Source organism: Rhinopithecus roxellana, chromosome 5, assembly GCF_007565055.1.
Source record: "Rhinopithecus roxellana isolate Shanxi Qingling chromosome 5, ASM756505v1, whole genome shotgun sequence".
Lineage (NCBI taxonomy): Eukaryota > Metazoa > Chordata > Mammalia > Primates > Cercopithecidae > Rhinopithecus > Rhinopithecus roxellana.
In genome coordinates this window covers 62,298,602-62,311,736 of record NC_044553.1, presented here as the reverse complement: position 1 = coordinate 62,311,736, position 13,135 = coordinate 62,298,602, and the positions used below count along the sequence as shown (strand labels likewise).

The 13,135-nt window shown below is 41.2% G+C and overlaps 1 gene segment (V, D, J or C); it reads left to right on the top strand.

The window, feature by feature from the left end:
• Positions 1 to 9,555: 9,555 nt before the first annotated feature.
• The window catches only part of LOC104674124, an 840,972-nt gene continuing 837,392 nt past the window's right edge, over positions 9,556 to 13,135 (top strand). Inside the window, 2 exon segments of the C gene segment in view lie at positions 9,556 to 9,665; positions 10,105 to 10,382. Of these exon segments, the coding sequence occupies positions 9,626 to 9,665; positions 10,105 to 10,382 (318 nt within the window).

Here is a 13,135-nt window from a genome sequence, read left to right as displayed (position 1 = left end):
AAGAGATCTATTGTAATGGTGACTATAGCTAATAGTAATGTCTTTGCAACAGAAATTTCTTTTTCTTTTCTTTCTTTTTTTTTTTTTTGAGACAGAGTCTTGCCCTGTTACCCAGGCTGGACTGCAGTGGAGTAATCTCAGCTCACTGCACCCTCCGCATCCCAGGTTCAAGCTATTCTTCTGCCTCGGCCTCCCAAGTAGCTGAGATTACAGGCACCTGCCACTACCCCCAGCTAGTTTTTTGTATTTTTAGTACAGACAGGGTTTCACATGTTGGCCAGACTGGTCTCCAACTCCTGACCTTGTGATTCACCTGCCTCAGCCTCCCAAAGTGCTGGGATTACAGGCGTGAGCCACCACACCCAGCTGCAACAGAAATTTCTAAAAATTGCTGAAAGTAGATTTTAAGTGTTCTTACCACAAAAACATATGTATGTGAGGTACTGCATATGTTAATTAGCTTGATTTAGCCATTCCACAATATACACATATTTCAAAACATTATGTTGTATACCATATATATATATATATATATATATATATATATATACACACACAATTTTATTTGTCAATTTATAAAAGAATTGAAAGAAGCTGTCCTTGATCCCTATGTGTCAGGTGTGATTCCAAACATTAATGAATGCATTTAATTCTCACAAGTATTATCATCAGCTTCACTTTACAGATGAAGAAGCAAAGTCACAGACTGTATCTTGCTCAAGTCACAAAGTTAATAACTGCTAAATTGCAACCCAGGCAGTCTGTCTCTAGGGCACACGGTCCAACCACTCCACTCCTCTGCCAGTCTATAGGCTTCTTGAGGCAAGAGACTGATTTTGGTGATGATGTAGCCCTAACTCCAGAAAGGGTTGCTGTCAAAAAAGGGTTGGTTATATGAATGAACAATAAACTGACACTCTAAACGGTTTGGTGTGTGCCAAGACAGAGAATTCAAAAAATGCTCTATGAGATGAGGATATAGGAATAGCTTGGCTGTGAAAGAAGACAGAAGAAGTCTGTAATGGGAGGAGAGTTTGAATCAAGGAAGGGTGTAAACGTGTAGTTCTTATAAGGATAGTTGCTTACAGTTCCTATGTTCACATCTTACGTATGCTCTTGAGAGGAGCTGGACTTAATGCACCTTTCTTTCTTTATCTTTCCCCAAGTTCGAGTGTCCTGGGAAGGGCTCTGTTTGACTCAGTGTGAGTTAAGTGGCTCTTCCTTGGACTAATCAGTGGTGGCCATGGGTGCAGGCTGCTTGGATTAGCCCAGCTTGGGTTCCACCTTTGGTGGCTGGGGGTGGGAGTGAGGATTCTGCAGGTTAGCAGCTCTGTTTTGAACTACATGGTTAAAAGGAGTATGTCCCCAAATAAATTAATTTTTACACAGGGATCTACATCTGTTTATTTTTTCCCCCAAATGGATAGACAGTAGTTCTTATACCACCTCCTGAAAAATTCACTTTTGCCCCGTAGACTTGAAATACCACATTTATAGTACATTAAATTCCTACATATACCTAGATCTACTTTTGAACTCTTGATTTTTATAGTTTTATGCTAGAATGTGCTGCTTCAGGGAGATTCACTCTGCAGCCTTTGGTTTGTACCTTGTGATTTACTGGCCTTCTTTTCCTATCCCTCAATCCATCACATACCCTAAGGAGCCTTATACACGAGGATGTGGACATGTTAGCCCACATGTCTACAGTCTAGGCAAACAGTGATCTTTTGGCCACCCATTGGGCCTAGAGTTGTGTACACAGGTGGGATATCTGCTTCTGGGAAGATAATCCTTGAGAGAGGCCCATGCAGATCTTAAAAGTGGGTTTGGGGATGTTTGTGCAGGGAATTCTGAAATCCTGGGTACCCAGAATATGGTCAAGAAGAGGTATTTAGACTCTAAAGGGTCATGTCTTCTGTGTCCAGTGATTTTCTCATGGGGAAGGGATAGGAACACCTGAATGATGGCTGGGGTGGAGGCACAGAACTCTGAGCAGGGACATCACTTGCTCAGGTCTAGGGGTGGCAGTGTTCTGTACCATTATTGCCAAAATACATTTGAGTTCATGAAACCATGGTATCTGTTTTAGATTTAGGTACACAGGTGCCATAACTCTAGGTGAGCTCTCAGCCACCATCATTGTTTCACTCCAAAGGAAGTTCATGTCCATAGGAATATTTTTAGCACATTACACCATTAACCTGGCTGTGTGGCCTCTTTCTGCCTTTGATACTTATAAATACATTTTATGCAAGTCCTGCAAAGGAAAGAAGTCTTTTTATACAATTATCACTTATTTATTCAGTTAGCTATTCACTTATTCACTCAATGATTATTTGTGGAGTTTCGACTATGTGCCCGGCCGGCATCGTTATCATCCCTGCGGATGCAGTGGTGAACAGATCTTTCCCTCCAGTCATTCCCCAGGCTGCACACATGTTGATATCATTTCCCTACCCAAATAGAACTACTTCTTAGTCAAAGAGATACAACTCTCAAGATATTTGCTTCTCAAGAAAATTCTCCAAGGTTAAGCTGGCTCTTAGATATTAATCTTTTGTCATGTGGTAGTGATTGGTGGTGGTGGTGATGGGAGTGGAGTTATGTAGGGAAATGGGAATCTATATTTTCCCCCTTTTTAAAGGTGGTTGAGAGGGAACACCTATGTCTTTTTAGAAGTTCTGTTTTGACTTAATGAAAAGTTAGTCTTGCATTCCTTTTTCCTGTTTGTTGGAAAATACTCCTTATAACCAGATAAACTTCAGGAAAAACTAGAAATTCTGGAGAATTTATCATCATTAGATTTCTTTTTCTCCCCCCTTTTGTATCACTTCAAGAACTTTGTGGAAAGAGAACTGAATTAAGAATTAGGAAGCATAGGTTGTTCCTGATTCTTCCTCTAAGTAACTATGTGACATTGGACATGCCATTTCTACTCTATGTGCCTCATCTCTTAATTAATGAAATTGAGATAATTGGAAGGATTGTTGTGAGGATTGCTGTATGTATGAAATATGTCTTGGACCCCAAATAAGAGTGGGTATTTAGGTAGGCACAGCAATCAGATACCTAAGACACCATCCCTGTGGAGCCCTTATAACTGCCCTGAACTGCTGACATTTGAACTGTATCATGATAAATTACTTTCCTTTGGCCTTTGTTGTATCAGTTGGACCTATATTCTAATTTAATCTTCTATACCTGAAAACCTGCTAATATTTTAGGAAAGGGGCTAATATTATCTATGTATATTGTGGTTAAGTTGTGTTTAAGCACTAATTTAAAAAAGTTATTGTGGAATCACAGTTTTTGTCCTTGAAATATAATTTTAAGCATTTTAGACAAGGTAAAGGTAGAGAAACATGATTTGGGGAAGAAAAGTTGTCCTGGTTTTCCTGAGAACACTATATAGACAGTCATCTTCTCATCTATGTAAGAATCTGCCCCTGCCTGGATACAAGGGAGACACTTCTCCCTGCAGTCTTCCGTGCTACATTCAGTCCTCCCTCCTCTCATCTTTCCCTGATTGTGTAGTGAGTTTCACTAGGTTCTCTGAAAGAATCTTTGAATTTCATTCTAATTCTCAAAAGGTGTGCTTCTGTGATATGCAAAAGTTGGTGGGGATTCACTGTAGTATAAGAACATAAATTCCAGAAGCGGCCATAGATAAGTTATGGTCACTTGCTGTCATCAGCACTGCAGGGATCCGACACAGATCCTGCAAAATGCCTCCTTCTGCAGTATCAGTAATGAACAAGTATTAAATAAAGTGATATTTAACTGTTAAATTAGCAATTATAAACTATATAAACAGTATTGACAAAGAGTAAATAGGTACTGAAGTATACTATTGATGGCATAAACTCATACGATGCTTTTGGGAGGCAATCTGGCAATCTTCACTGTCTCTCTTTTCTCACCTTTTTTTTTTTTTTTTTTTTGAGATGGAGTCTTGCTCTGTTGCCCAGGCTGGAGTGCAGTGGCACCATTGGGGCTCCCTGCAAGCTCTGCCTCCCAGTTTCAAGCTATTCTCCTGCCTCAGTCTGCAGAGTAGCTGGGACTACAGGTGCCCATCATCACGCCCGGCTAATGTTTTGTATTTTTAGTAGAGACGGGATTTCACCGTGTTAGCCAGGGTGATCTCGATCTCCTGACCTTGTGATCCGCCCACCTCGGCCTCCCAAAGTACTGGGATTACAGGCGTGAGCCACCTCACCCAGCTCTCTTTTCTCACTTTTTACTCACCCTTCTACCCATTGAAGTGTGGTTTTTAACTTCCACCATTGGCCCAAACTATTCTTGCCAAGGTTAGCAACAAGTTTCTTGGGTTATATCCAATGATTATTGATTGTTCCCTCTTTGAAACCTGGTCCTCTTTTGGTTTCTGGTACACCACTCTCTTTAAAAAAGAAAAAGTTAACAGCTGACTTTCAATAGACAGCAGTGAGGGAGCTGCTCTGCTACATGTGAAACCCCAGCCCACCTCTCTCTTTTTGATGTTCTTATATCTTTGGCTGAACCTGCTCTGTCCTTTTTTTGTGGGCTTTTCTTCTTCTGCTCACTCTTTAAAGTTTGTGTTCTCTTTTTTTTTTGAGACAGAGTCTCACTCTTGTCATCCAGGCTGGAGTGCAGTGGTGCGATCTTGGCTCACTGCAACCTCCATCTCCCAGGTTCAAGCAATTTTCATTCCTCAGCCTCCTGAGTAGCTGGAATTACAGGTGCCCGTCACCATGTCTGGTAAATTTTTGTACTTTTAGTAGAGACAGGGTTTCGCCATGTTGGCCAGTCTGGTCTCGAACTCCTGACATCAAGTGATCTGCCAGTTGGTATTCTTTAGGATTCCTCCCTTGACCTATTTATTTTCTCAGTCAACAATTTTTTTTCTGGGTAATATTATCCATGCTATGCTTCGACTATTATTTGCTGATTATTTTCAGCTCATATATCTCTTCTGAGCTTCAATTTAATATATCAAACTGGATTTTTGACCTATGTGGATTTTCCAAAAGCACCTCAAATCAATGGTGCAAAGCTTAGCTCTTTATCTTTCTTCCTTCCTCCCCACCTCCACCAAATGCAACAAAACAAAAGAAGATAAAGTTGCTCCTTCTTTTGCGTTTTTCGTATCAAACAACAGGACCATCATCCACCCAAGTGCCATCCACTTTCTTGCTCCAAGTCTGTCTAGATTCTGTGCCTTCTGCCTCTTTCTATCCAGTCTAGTTTTCATCAGGCTCATTCTTCCTCTTCTGTTAGGTTTAGTTTAGGTGGGTGTCACTGCTGCTGGGAAGCCTTCCTGCAACCCTACAACCAAAACAGTTTCACTTCCTGTGTGTTCCTATGGTGCTTTATGCTTTCATGATCACAGCAGTTATCATGAGGACTATCATTGCTTTTAAAATTCTCTTCCTTCTCACTAGACCACTGGGTCTTTCTCATCACTGAATGGCCAGTGTCTACCTCAGTGCCTGATTCTAATATGGGCTCCACAAATATTTGTGGATTGAATAAATGGATACTTCACAAGAGTCTTAAAATGTTCTTACTCGAACCCAGGAAATCCTCTTTGCAGAAGCTAGTCTAAAGAAACAATTGGAAGTTTAGACAAAGATTTATGTACAAAGGAGTTTATCATCGTATTCTTTCTAAAATCCAAATGTTTAATACTCGAGAAATTGGTAAATAAATTATAGTACATTTCTGCCATGGACTATGTTGAGGCTATTAAAACTGGAATTTTATGTATATCTATTGATAAGAAAGAATGCTTGGAAAATAGTATTAAGTTGAAAAAAACTCCAGCATGTGCAAATGTGTGTGTGTTCATGTGCACACAGAATTCAATTGTGTTAACAATAGCCATGCAAAAACAGAGGATTAAAAAGCAGTATGCCTAAATATTATCAATGATTATTTCTGGGCTATGGTATTATATATGATTTTAAAAATACTGTCCCATATTTTCCAAATTCTATATTTAGAATTAATTATTCTTCTAACCAGAAAAAAGTCCCACTTAAAAAAATTCAAAATATCCCTCTTGTAGTTGGCTATTGCTATAGGGCATGGTTTTCTTTCATAACTTTAGGAACTTTCTAAAATTTGCTTTAACAATGGTCTAATTTTTTTATTAAAATATATATAAAAAAATTAATGCAAGTGATATGCTCCTATGTGTTCACTCAAATACTTTTGAACACCAGAAAATGTTTTGCAAAGGAGTATATATATATCAGTTAAGGTTCTCCAGAGAAACAGAACTAATAAGATTATCTATCTTTCTTTCTTTCTTTCTTTCTTTCTTTCTTTCTTTCTTTCTTTCTTTCTTTCTTTCTTTCTTTCTTTCTTTCTATCTATCTGTCTATCTATACAGTAAATGCTTATTGGAATATATATTTATTAGAATATATATGTAATTATTGGTTATATATAAATCTTGATCCAAGTCTAAAGGGTCAAGAATCAGGAGCACTGATGTTGGAGGGCAGGGAAGATGGATGTCCCAGCTCAAGCAGAGAGAGGAAAGTTGTCTTTCCTCTATCTTTTTGTTCTATTCAGGCCCTCAGTGAATCGGGTGATGCCCACCTGCATTGATTAGCGTGGTCTTTACTCCGTCTACCAACTGAAATGTGAATCTTTTCTGAAAACACCCTCACAAACACACCCCACAGTAACATTTTACCAGCCACCTGGGTATCTTTTAGCCTAGCCAGGTTGACACATAAAGTCAACCATCGCAACCTACATAATATATAATATAATTATTAGCACCATATATTAGTTTGCTAAGGCTGTGGTAACAAGAGGCCATAAACTGGGTGGCTTAAACAACAGACATGAATTGTTCCACAGTTCTGGAGGACAGGAGTTCAAAATCAAGGTGTTGGCATGGTTGCTTCCTTCTGAGGGCTGTGATGGAAGGACCTGTTCTAGGCCTCTGTTCTTGGCTTGGAGATAGTCATCTTCTCCCTGTACCTCTTCAAATTTTCCTTCTATTTTTGTCCATCTCGGTGTCCGTATTCCCCCTTTTTATAAGGACACCAGTCATCCTTCACCAGTTTGGATTCGAACCCACCCAAATACCTCATTGTAACTTGATTACCTGTAAAAACTGTCTCCAAATAAGGTCACCTTCTGAGGTACTAGGGATTTGGACTCCAACATGCATATAAAGTTTTTGGGTGGGAGGAAGACACAATTCAACCCACAGCACACCACTACCATCAATAATTACTTTCATTCCATAGGCTGAGGGATAGAAAAACTTCTAATGTTTCTTCCTCCAGTTGCCTGGTATCCAGTAATATTCTCCAAAGTGAGGTAACAGGTGGCAACGCAGAAACATCAAGTTCCATTTTTTGGCCTGAAAAAGGAAGATCATTTTGGCTTGGTGATATTTCCTGCATTAAACATATTTTGTATTTTTTTTTTTTTTTTTTTTTTTTTGAGACGCAGTCTCGCTCTGTCACCCAGGCTGGAGTGTAGTGGGGCGATCTCGGCTCACTGCAACCTCCGCCTTCTGGGTTCAAGCGATTCTCCTGCCTCAGCCTCCTGAGTAGCTGGGACTACAGGCGCCCACCACCACCACGCCCAGCTAATTTTGTATTTTTAGTAGTGATGGGGTTTCACCGTATTAGCCAGGATGGTCTCGATCTCCTGATCTAGTGATCCGCCCGCCTCGGCCTCCCAAAGTGCCGGGATTACAGGCGTGAGCCACCGCGCCCGGCCCATAGTTTGTATTTTTATAGAACACTCTAGTTTAGAAATAACTTACGTATGTTCATTTAATCCTTATAATCTCTCTTGCCGAGATGAAGAAATTGTGCCTCTCAAATGGTGATTTGAACAAAATTGCACAGCTATCAAATCCAAAGGATTGTTTCTATTCAGTGTGTCTAACTTTTCATTCACCGTTTTCTTCCATAACTGAAAATAGACCCCATAGTCCAAACCAAGCTATCTGCTATTGCGTTTACGAAGAAATGTGATATTCCATAAACTGTGCGGATCTGAGACCTACTGACTTGGGTGAAACATTTTTTCTGAGTATAGTTACCACAAGAGGTCGCTGTTGCAACGAGTTGAGTTTAAAGCGTAACCCATTTATTTTCACTTCTGTACAAGGTGTTTTAGTATCTTCAGGTCCCTCATAAAAACATCCTTGCTCCTTCCCTTGTTACTGAGGAAAGCCTGGTTATTTCATGACTTGTGATAGCTCCTCTGTCAAAATGTTACTAGAAACCATCAACACTCAATGATTTTTTTTTTTTTTTGGCATGGGAAAATGGAAAAATTGCTGATTCAGAATGCTTTTAGTAATTCTAGACCTAGAAGAGGCACCTCCCAAGTATTTTCCAGTGATTTTTTTTTCATTCCCATATCATAGGAGAAAAGAACTCAAACAACATACCACTATCTTTTTCACATTAATGTGAATATCTAACATGTTTTGTTTATAGCATTCAGCTGATTCAATGAGTACTACCGTGTCTTTTGGATTCAATGAATACTACTGTGTCTTTTGGCTCTTTTCCTGAATGGCTTTATTTTTCTTTTCAGTTTTTGTGCTTCTGTTATAGGATTTATACTAATTATTTCCTGAAGGTAGTGTGTATGGTAACTATGAAAAATTAGATATATAATCCTACACAACTGCCTTCTACTAGCCATGGTACTCTGCACTCTGAATCATATGAGAAGAAAGGGAAAGGAACTACAATTTACTGTTGACTACATGCCGCAGGTTGACCCTGAAATCCATCTTACTGTTCCCATTTTACAGATGAAGAAACCAAGACTCAGGGGTGTGAGCTGCCTGAGGTCACAAGGTGGCAGAGTTGAGATTTAGATTTAGATCTGTCTGACACAGCCTGTGCCTTTTCTTCTTGTTCACCTCACCTCCTCCTTGGTTAAGTGAGTGTTTCCAAACCAAATGTCCTATCCTAGCTGGTCAGTAGGGACTAATGAGGGGTTTGTTCCTCTGTTTAATATCTGTTACACAGGGTCTGAGAAGCGGGTATTAGTTGTGGATTTACTGGGATTATAAATGATCCCAGGGAATCAGGATATGGAAGGTCCAGTCCAGACTGCCTCATTTTCTCTTTCTTGGTATAGGATTAGGAATGCCCCTTTCTTCTTGGATAAATAGGGGTCAGTGGAGCATTGCAAGGCATAAAGTACCAAGTCAGGCAGGTTACACTTACTTAGACCATGACTGTCAATGAGTCCATGAGTGTCAGACCGACTGCAGTAGATGACCACCCTCTGGGGCTGTGGAAAGTAATGTAATGGGGAATAGGAGCCCAGTGGAATCTACCTTCTCATAGCTTTGCCTCATTCAGACCAAATCTTTAAGGGATTAGACCTCTGCAAAGATCTAAAATGAAATTCAGGCTGCTGTGCTTCAGTACCAGTATTTTTCACTCCCTACTCTTCTTGGGGATTTAGTTGAACTTTGAGGGGAGCCCTGCTCTGAGGAGCTGCTGCCCTGCTATTGGCTGCTCTCCTGGGACAGCCCTGAGTAAGAGCTGCTGGTGTGGGCCCTGGCAGTTGTTGCTGGGCTCACTGCAGCTCAGACGCAGCAAAAGAGCCTAGAACCTGGGTCCTAGTTTGCACCTTGAATATGAGGCAAGTGGCAAGAGTGATCGTGTTCCTGACCCTGAGTGAGTTATTTTGGGATGAAGAGGAATGGGATCTGGGCCTAATGATGCTGGAAAGGAATCTGTAACTTTGCCTGCTAGCAGTTGCTCTTTATCCAAGATGTAGAGGGATAGCTTCAGGGTCCCATTTTTCTCCAGGCAGCTCCTGAGCATTTATGTGAGATGTGTCTCAGGGCAGCAAAGATTTTCGGGGTTTCTAATCCCTAGGGTCTATCCATGGGTGGGAGATAGTAAACCTGGCACTTCTGTATATGTTTCCTTGGGCCTCCCTGGGATAAATATTTTTGTATTGAAACATAAATGAGAAGTAAATTGTATGTGTATGTATATGGCAGGGAAGTAGAGTGTGGGGATGGATTTGACTGTGAGAGGCTGCTGAGTAGGACCGTATAACTTACCTTGCTTTCAGGATAGGGGCTAGGATTGTGTTTTACTCCCATAGGTACTTTGAGCCTTGCTAAGACCACCCAGCCCATCTCCATGGACTCATATGAAGGACAAGAAGTGAACATAACCTGTAGCCACAACAACATTGCTACTAGTGATTATATCATGTGGTACCAACAGTTTCCCAACCAAGGACCGCGATTTATTATTCAAGGATACAAGGCAAACATTGCAAATGAAGTGGCTTCCTTGTTTATCCCCGCTGACAGAAAGTCCAGCACTCTGAGCCTGCCCCGGGTTGCCCTGAGCGACACTGCTGTATACTACTGCCTCGTGGGTGACACACACTGAGACAGACAGGCCTGCACCTGTGCAGTTTTCCTCTGTGGGGTGGGATGCACAGCCTAGAAAGAAGTCCAAAAATGCTTTCTAAAATGTTTATTTTCAAAAGATATTAGCAGATGTATGTATTCTTCTACTATTTGCAAAATTTATCTTATTTATTTTTTAAATAGATATTTCATTTACATGATCTAAAATTTAAAAAGTATAAAAGGGCATACAGCATGATGTCTTCCTTCTACCATGGTCCCTGGGTACTCAATTATCAAAGTGAGGTATCTGTGGTATTTATACTATTGTTGCTAAGTTCACTGGTACTCCTCAGTTTGTGTGTATAGATAGACACACAGTACATATACTTTATATGCATACCATGCACAGTCAACATGAGCAATATGCTTCTTAGCTTTTGAAACATTTAGCCTAAGTATCAGGTTATTATTTATAGCTGCACAGTTTGAACATCTTTGTGACCATTTCCAAGTATCTACATGCTGGTGTCCATGCGTCCCCTGAGATTAGATCTCTCAGTCTCTCTGTTGCCTGTCTTTCTCTTTTCTTTTGTCCCACTTCCCTGTTGTGGATGGTGTGTAATGGAAAATGGAGATGATGGTAGAGGAGGGGTGGGAGAGAATTTGTTTCTAATTTGCATAGTAGACTATTTTTGAAACATCTAAATGAGAAACATAGAGATTCTGGGTCATTATTAGTTTTTGAAGTTGGGTTCTTTGAGGCCCAAAGAGATAAGGATAACAGAAAATTTGCTGAGAATCCTGCTTGTGCTCCAGAGGCTTCATTAGGATCATGGGGTATGTTTTTGTTTGTTAGTTTTTGATGGGATGTTGTCTCTGATTTTGATCACGGGAAAGCAATATTTGATAATTTTATTTTTAAATCGAGAATGAGAGGATCAGGCTATGTGGCGGGAGGAGGTTTCCATCTAGTTCATCTGAGGGTTTGGTGGGGGCGTAGTACTGTGGAAAGAAAATAAATATTTGTAGAATATTTGAGCCTATACACTCATCTCCTTTGGCTGACTTCTGTACACAGTGAGGAGGAGCCAGCAGAAAGCAGGAGTCCTGGTCCCCAAATGTCCAGGACGCAGCCAGCTCTTATCTGAAGTGCACCACTATTTCCAGTACTTCCTGTGGCACAGACAATATCCTCAAAAAAGCCTAGTGTTTCTGATTTTCATATTCTTAATGGAGAAAATGAGGAAGGAATATTTAAAGCTTATTTGAATAAAGGCAATAAATACACCACTTTGCACAAAACAGACCCAAAGGCTGGAGACTCTGACACCTACAGTTTTGAGAGAAGCTCAGAGTGATTCCAAAGTCGCTGGACAGCCTCTGCCCAAAGCTGCACTCTGGTCATGAGAGTTGAGAGAGTGGGATAGAGGGACATCGCTGTAATGTTCCTGCCTACTTTTTTTTTTTTTTTGAGACGGAGTCTTGCTCTGTCGCCCAGGCTGGAGTGCAGTGGCGCGATCCGGGCCCACTGCAAGCTCCGCCTCCCGCGTTCACGCCATTCTCCTGCCTCAGCCTCCCGAGTAGCTGGGACTACAGGCGCCCGCCACCACGCCCGGCTAATTTTTTGTAATTTTAGTAGAGACGGGGTTTCACCATGTTAGCCAGGATGGTCTCGATCTCCTGACCTCGTGATCCGCCCACCTCGGCCTCCCAAAGTGCTGGGATTACAGGCGTGAGCCACTGCACCCGGCCTCTTGCCTACTTATGAATGTCAGTACCCATATATTAGAGGCTGTGTGGGATTATCTGAAGAAGATATTATACTATTCTGTAAATAATTGATCTCCAAAAAAAAATTAAAGATGGAATATTGGATTGGAAAATTTCAAAATGTTTTTATCCACTTGGAGTTCATCCCATGCCTGCTCCTGGGATCTTGGGTGGAAGATGCCTTTGGGGTACTCCAGAGGAAAAGAACCGTGCTGTGGAGATGCGGAGCCGGGTTATGGTGCCATGGAGATGGGGAGCCGGGTGGAGGCACTGACTGTGAGGAAACAACACAACTAGCTCTTGTTTCAATGTCTGCTTTTATGACCAGGCATGTGTATGTTAGCCACTTTGGAAGAAAGAGTTGAACAGCCACTGAGGGGTGGTAGAAAGGGCACTCTAATTCTAATTGTACTTTATTTTTGCTACATGCTCTGGGCAGCAAAACAGACTGGAAAAATAATCAGCTCTAAAGCCAGGCATTCCTGGATTTGAATCTGAGATCTCTTGCTGTAAAGAGTTTGACCTTAGTCAAATACTTTTGGCATTTGGACTTTAATACTTTGTCTATAAAATGAGGGTCAGCCGGGCGCGGTGGCTCAAGCCTGTAATCCCAGCACTTTGGGAGGCTGAGACGGGTGGATCACGAGGTCAGGAGATCGAGACCATCCTGGCTAACACGGTGAAACCCCGTCTCTACTAAAAATACAAAAAAACTAGCCGGGCGAGGTGAAGGGCGCCTGTAGTCCCAGCTACTCGGGAGGCTGAGGCAGGAGAATGGCGTGAACCCGGAAGGCGGAGCTTGCAGTGAGCTGAGATCTGGCCATTGCACTCCAGCCCGGGCCACAGAGCAAGACTCCGTCTCAAAAAAAAAAAAAAAAAAAAAAAAAAAAAAAAAAAAAAATGAGGGTCATAATACTATTTTCCACGGTTCTTCTGGGGTTAAAAGAATATCACTAAGAATGTCCTGATTTAATCAGCACTCATCAGATGAATGCTATCTAT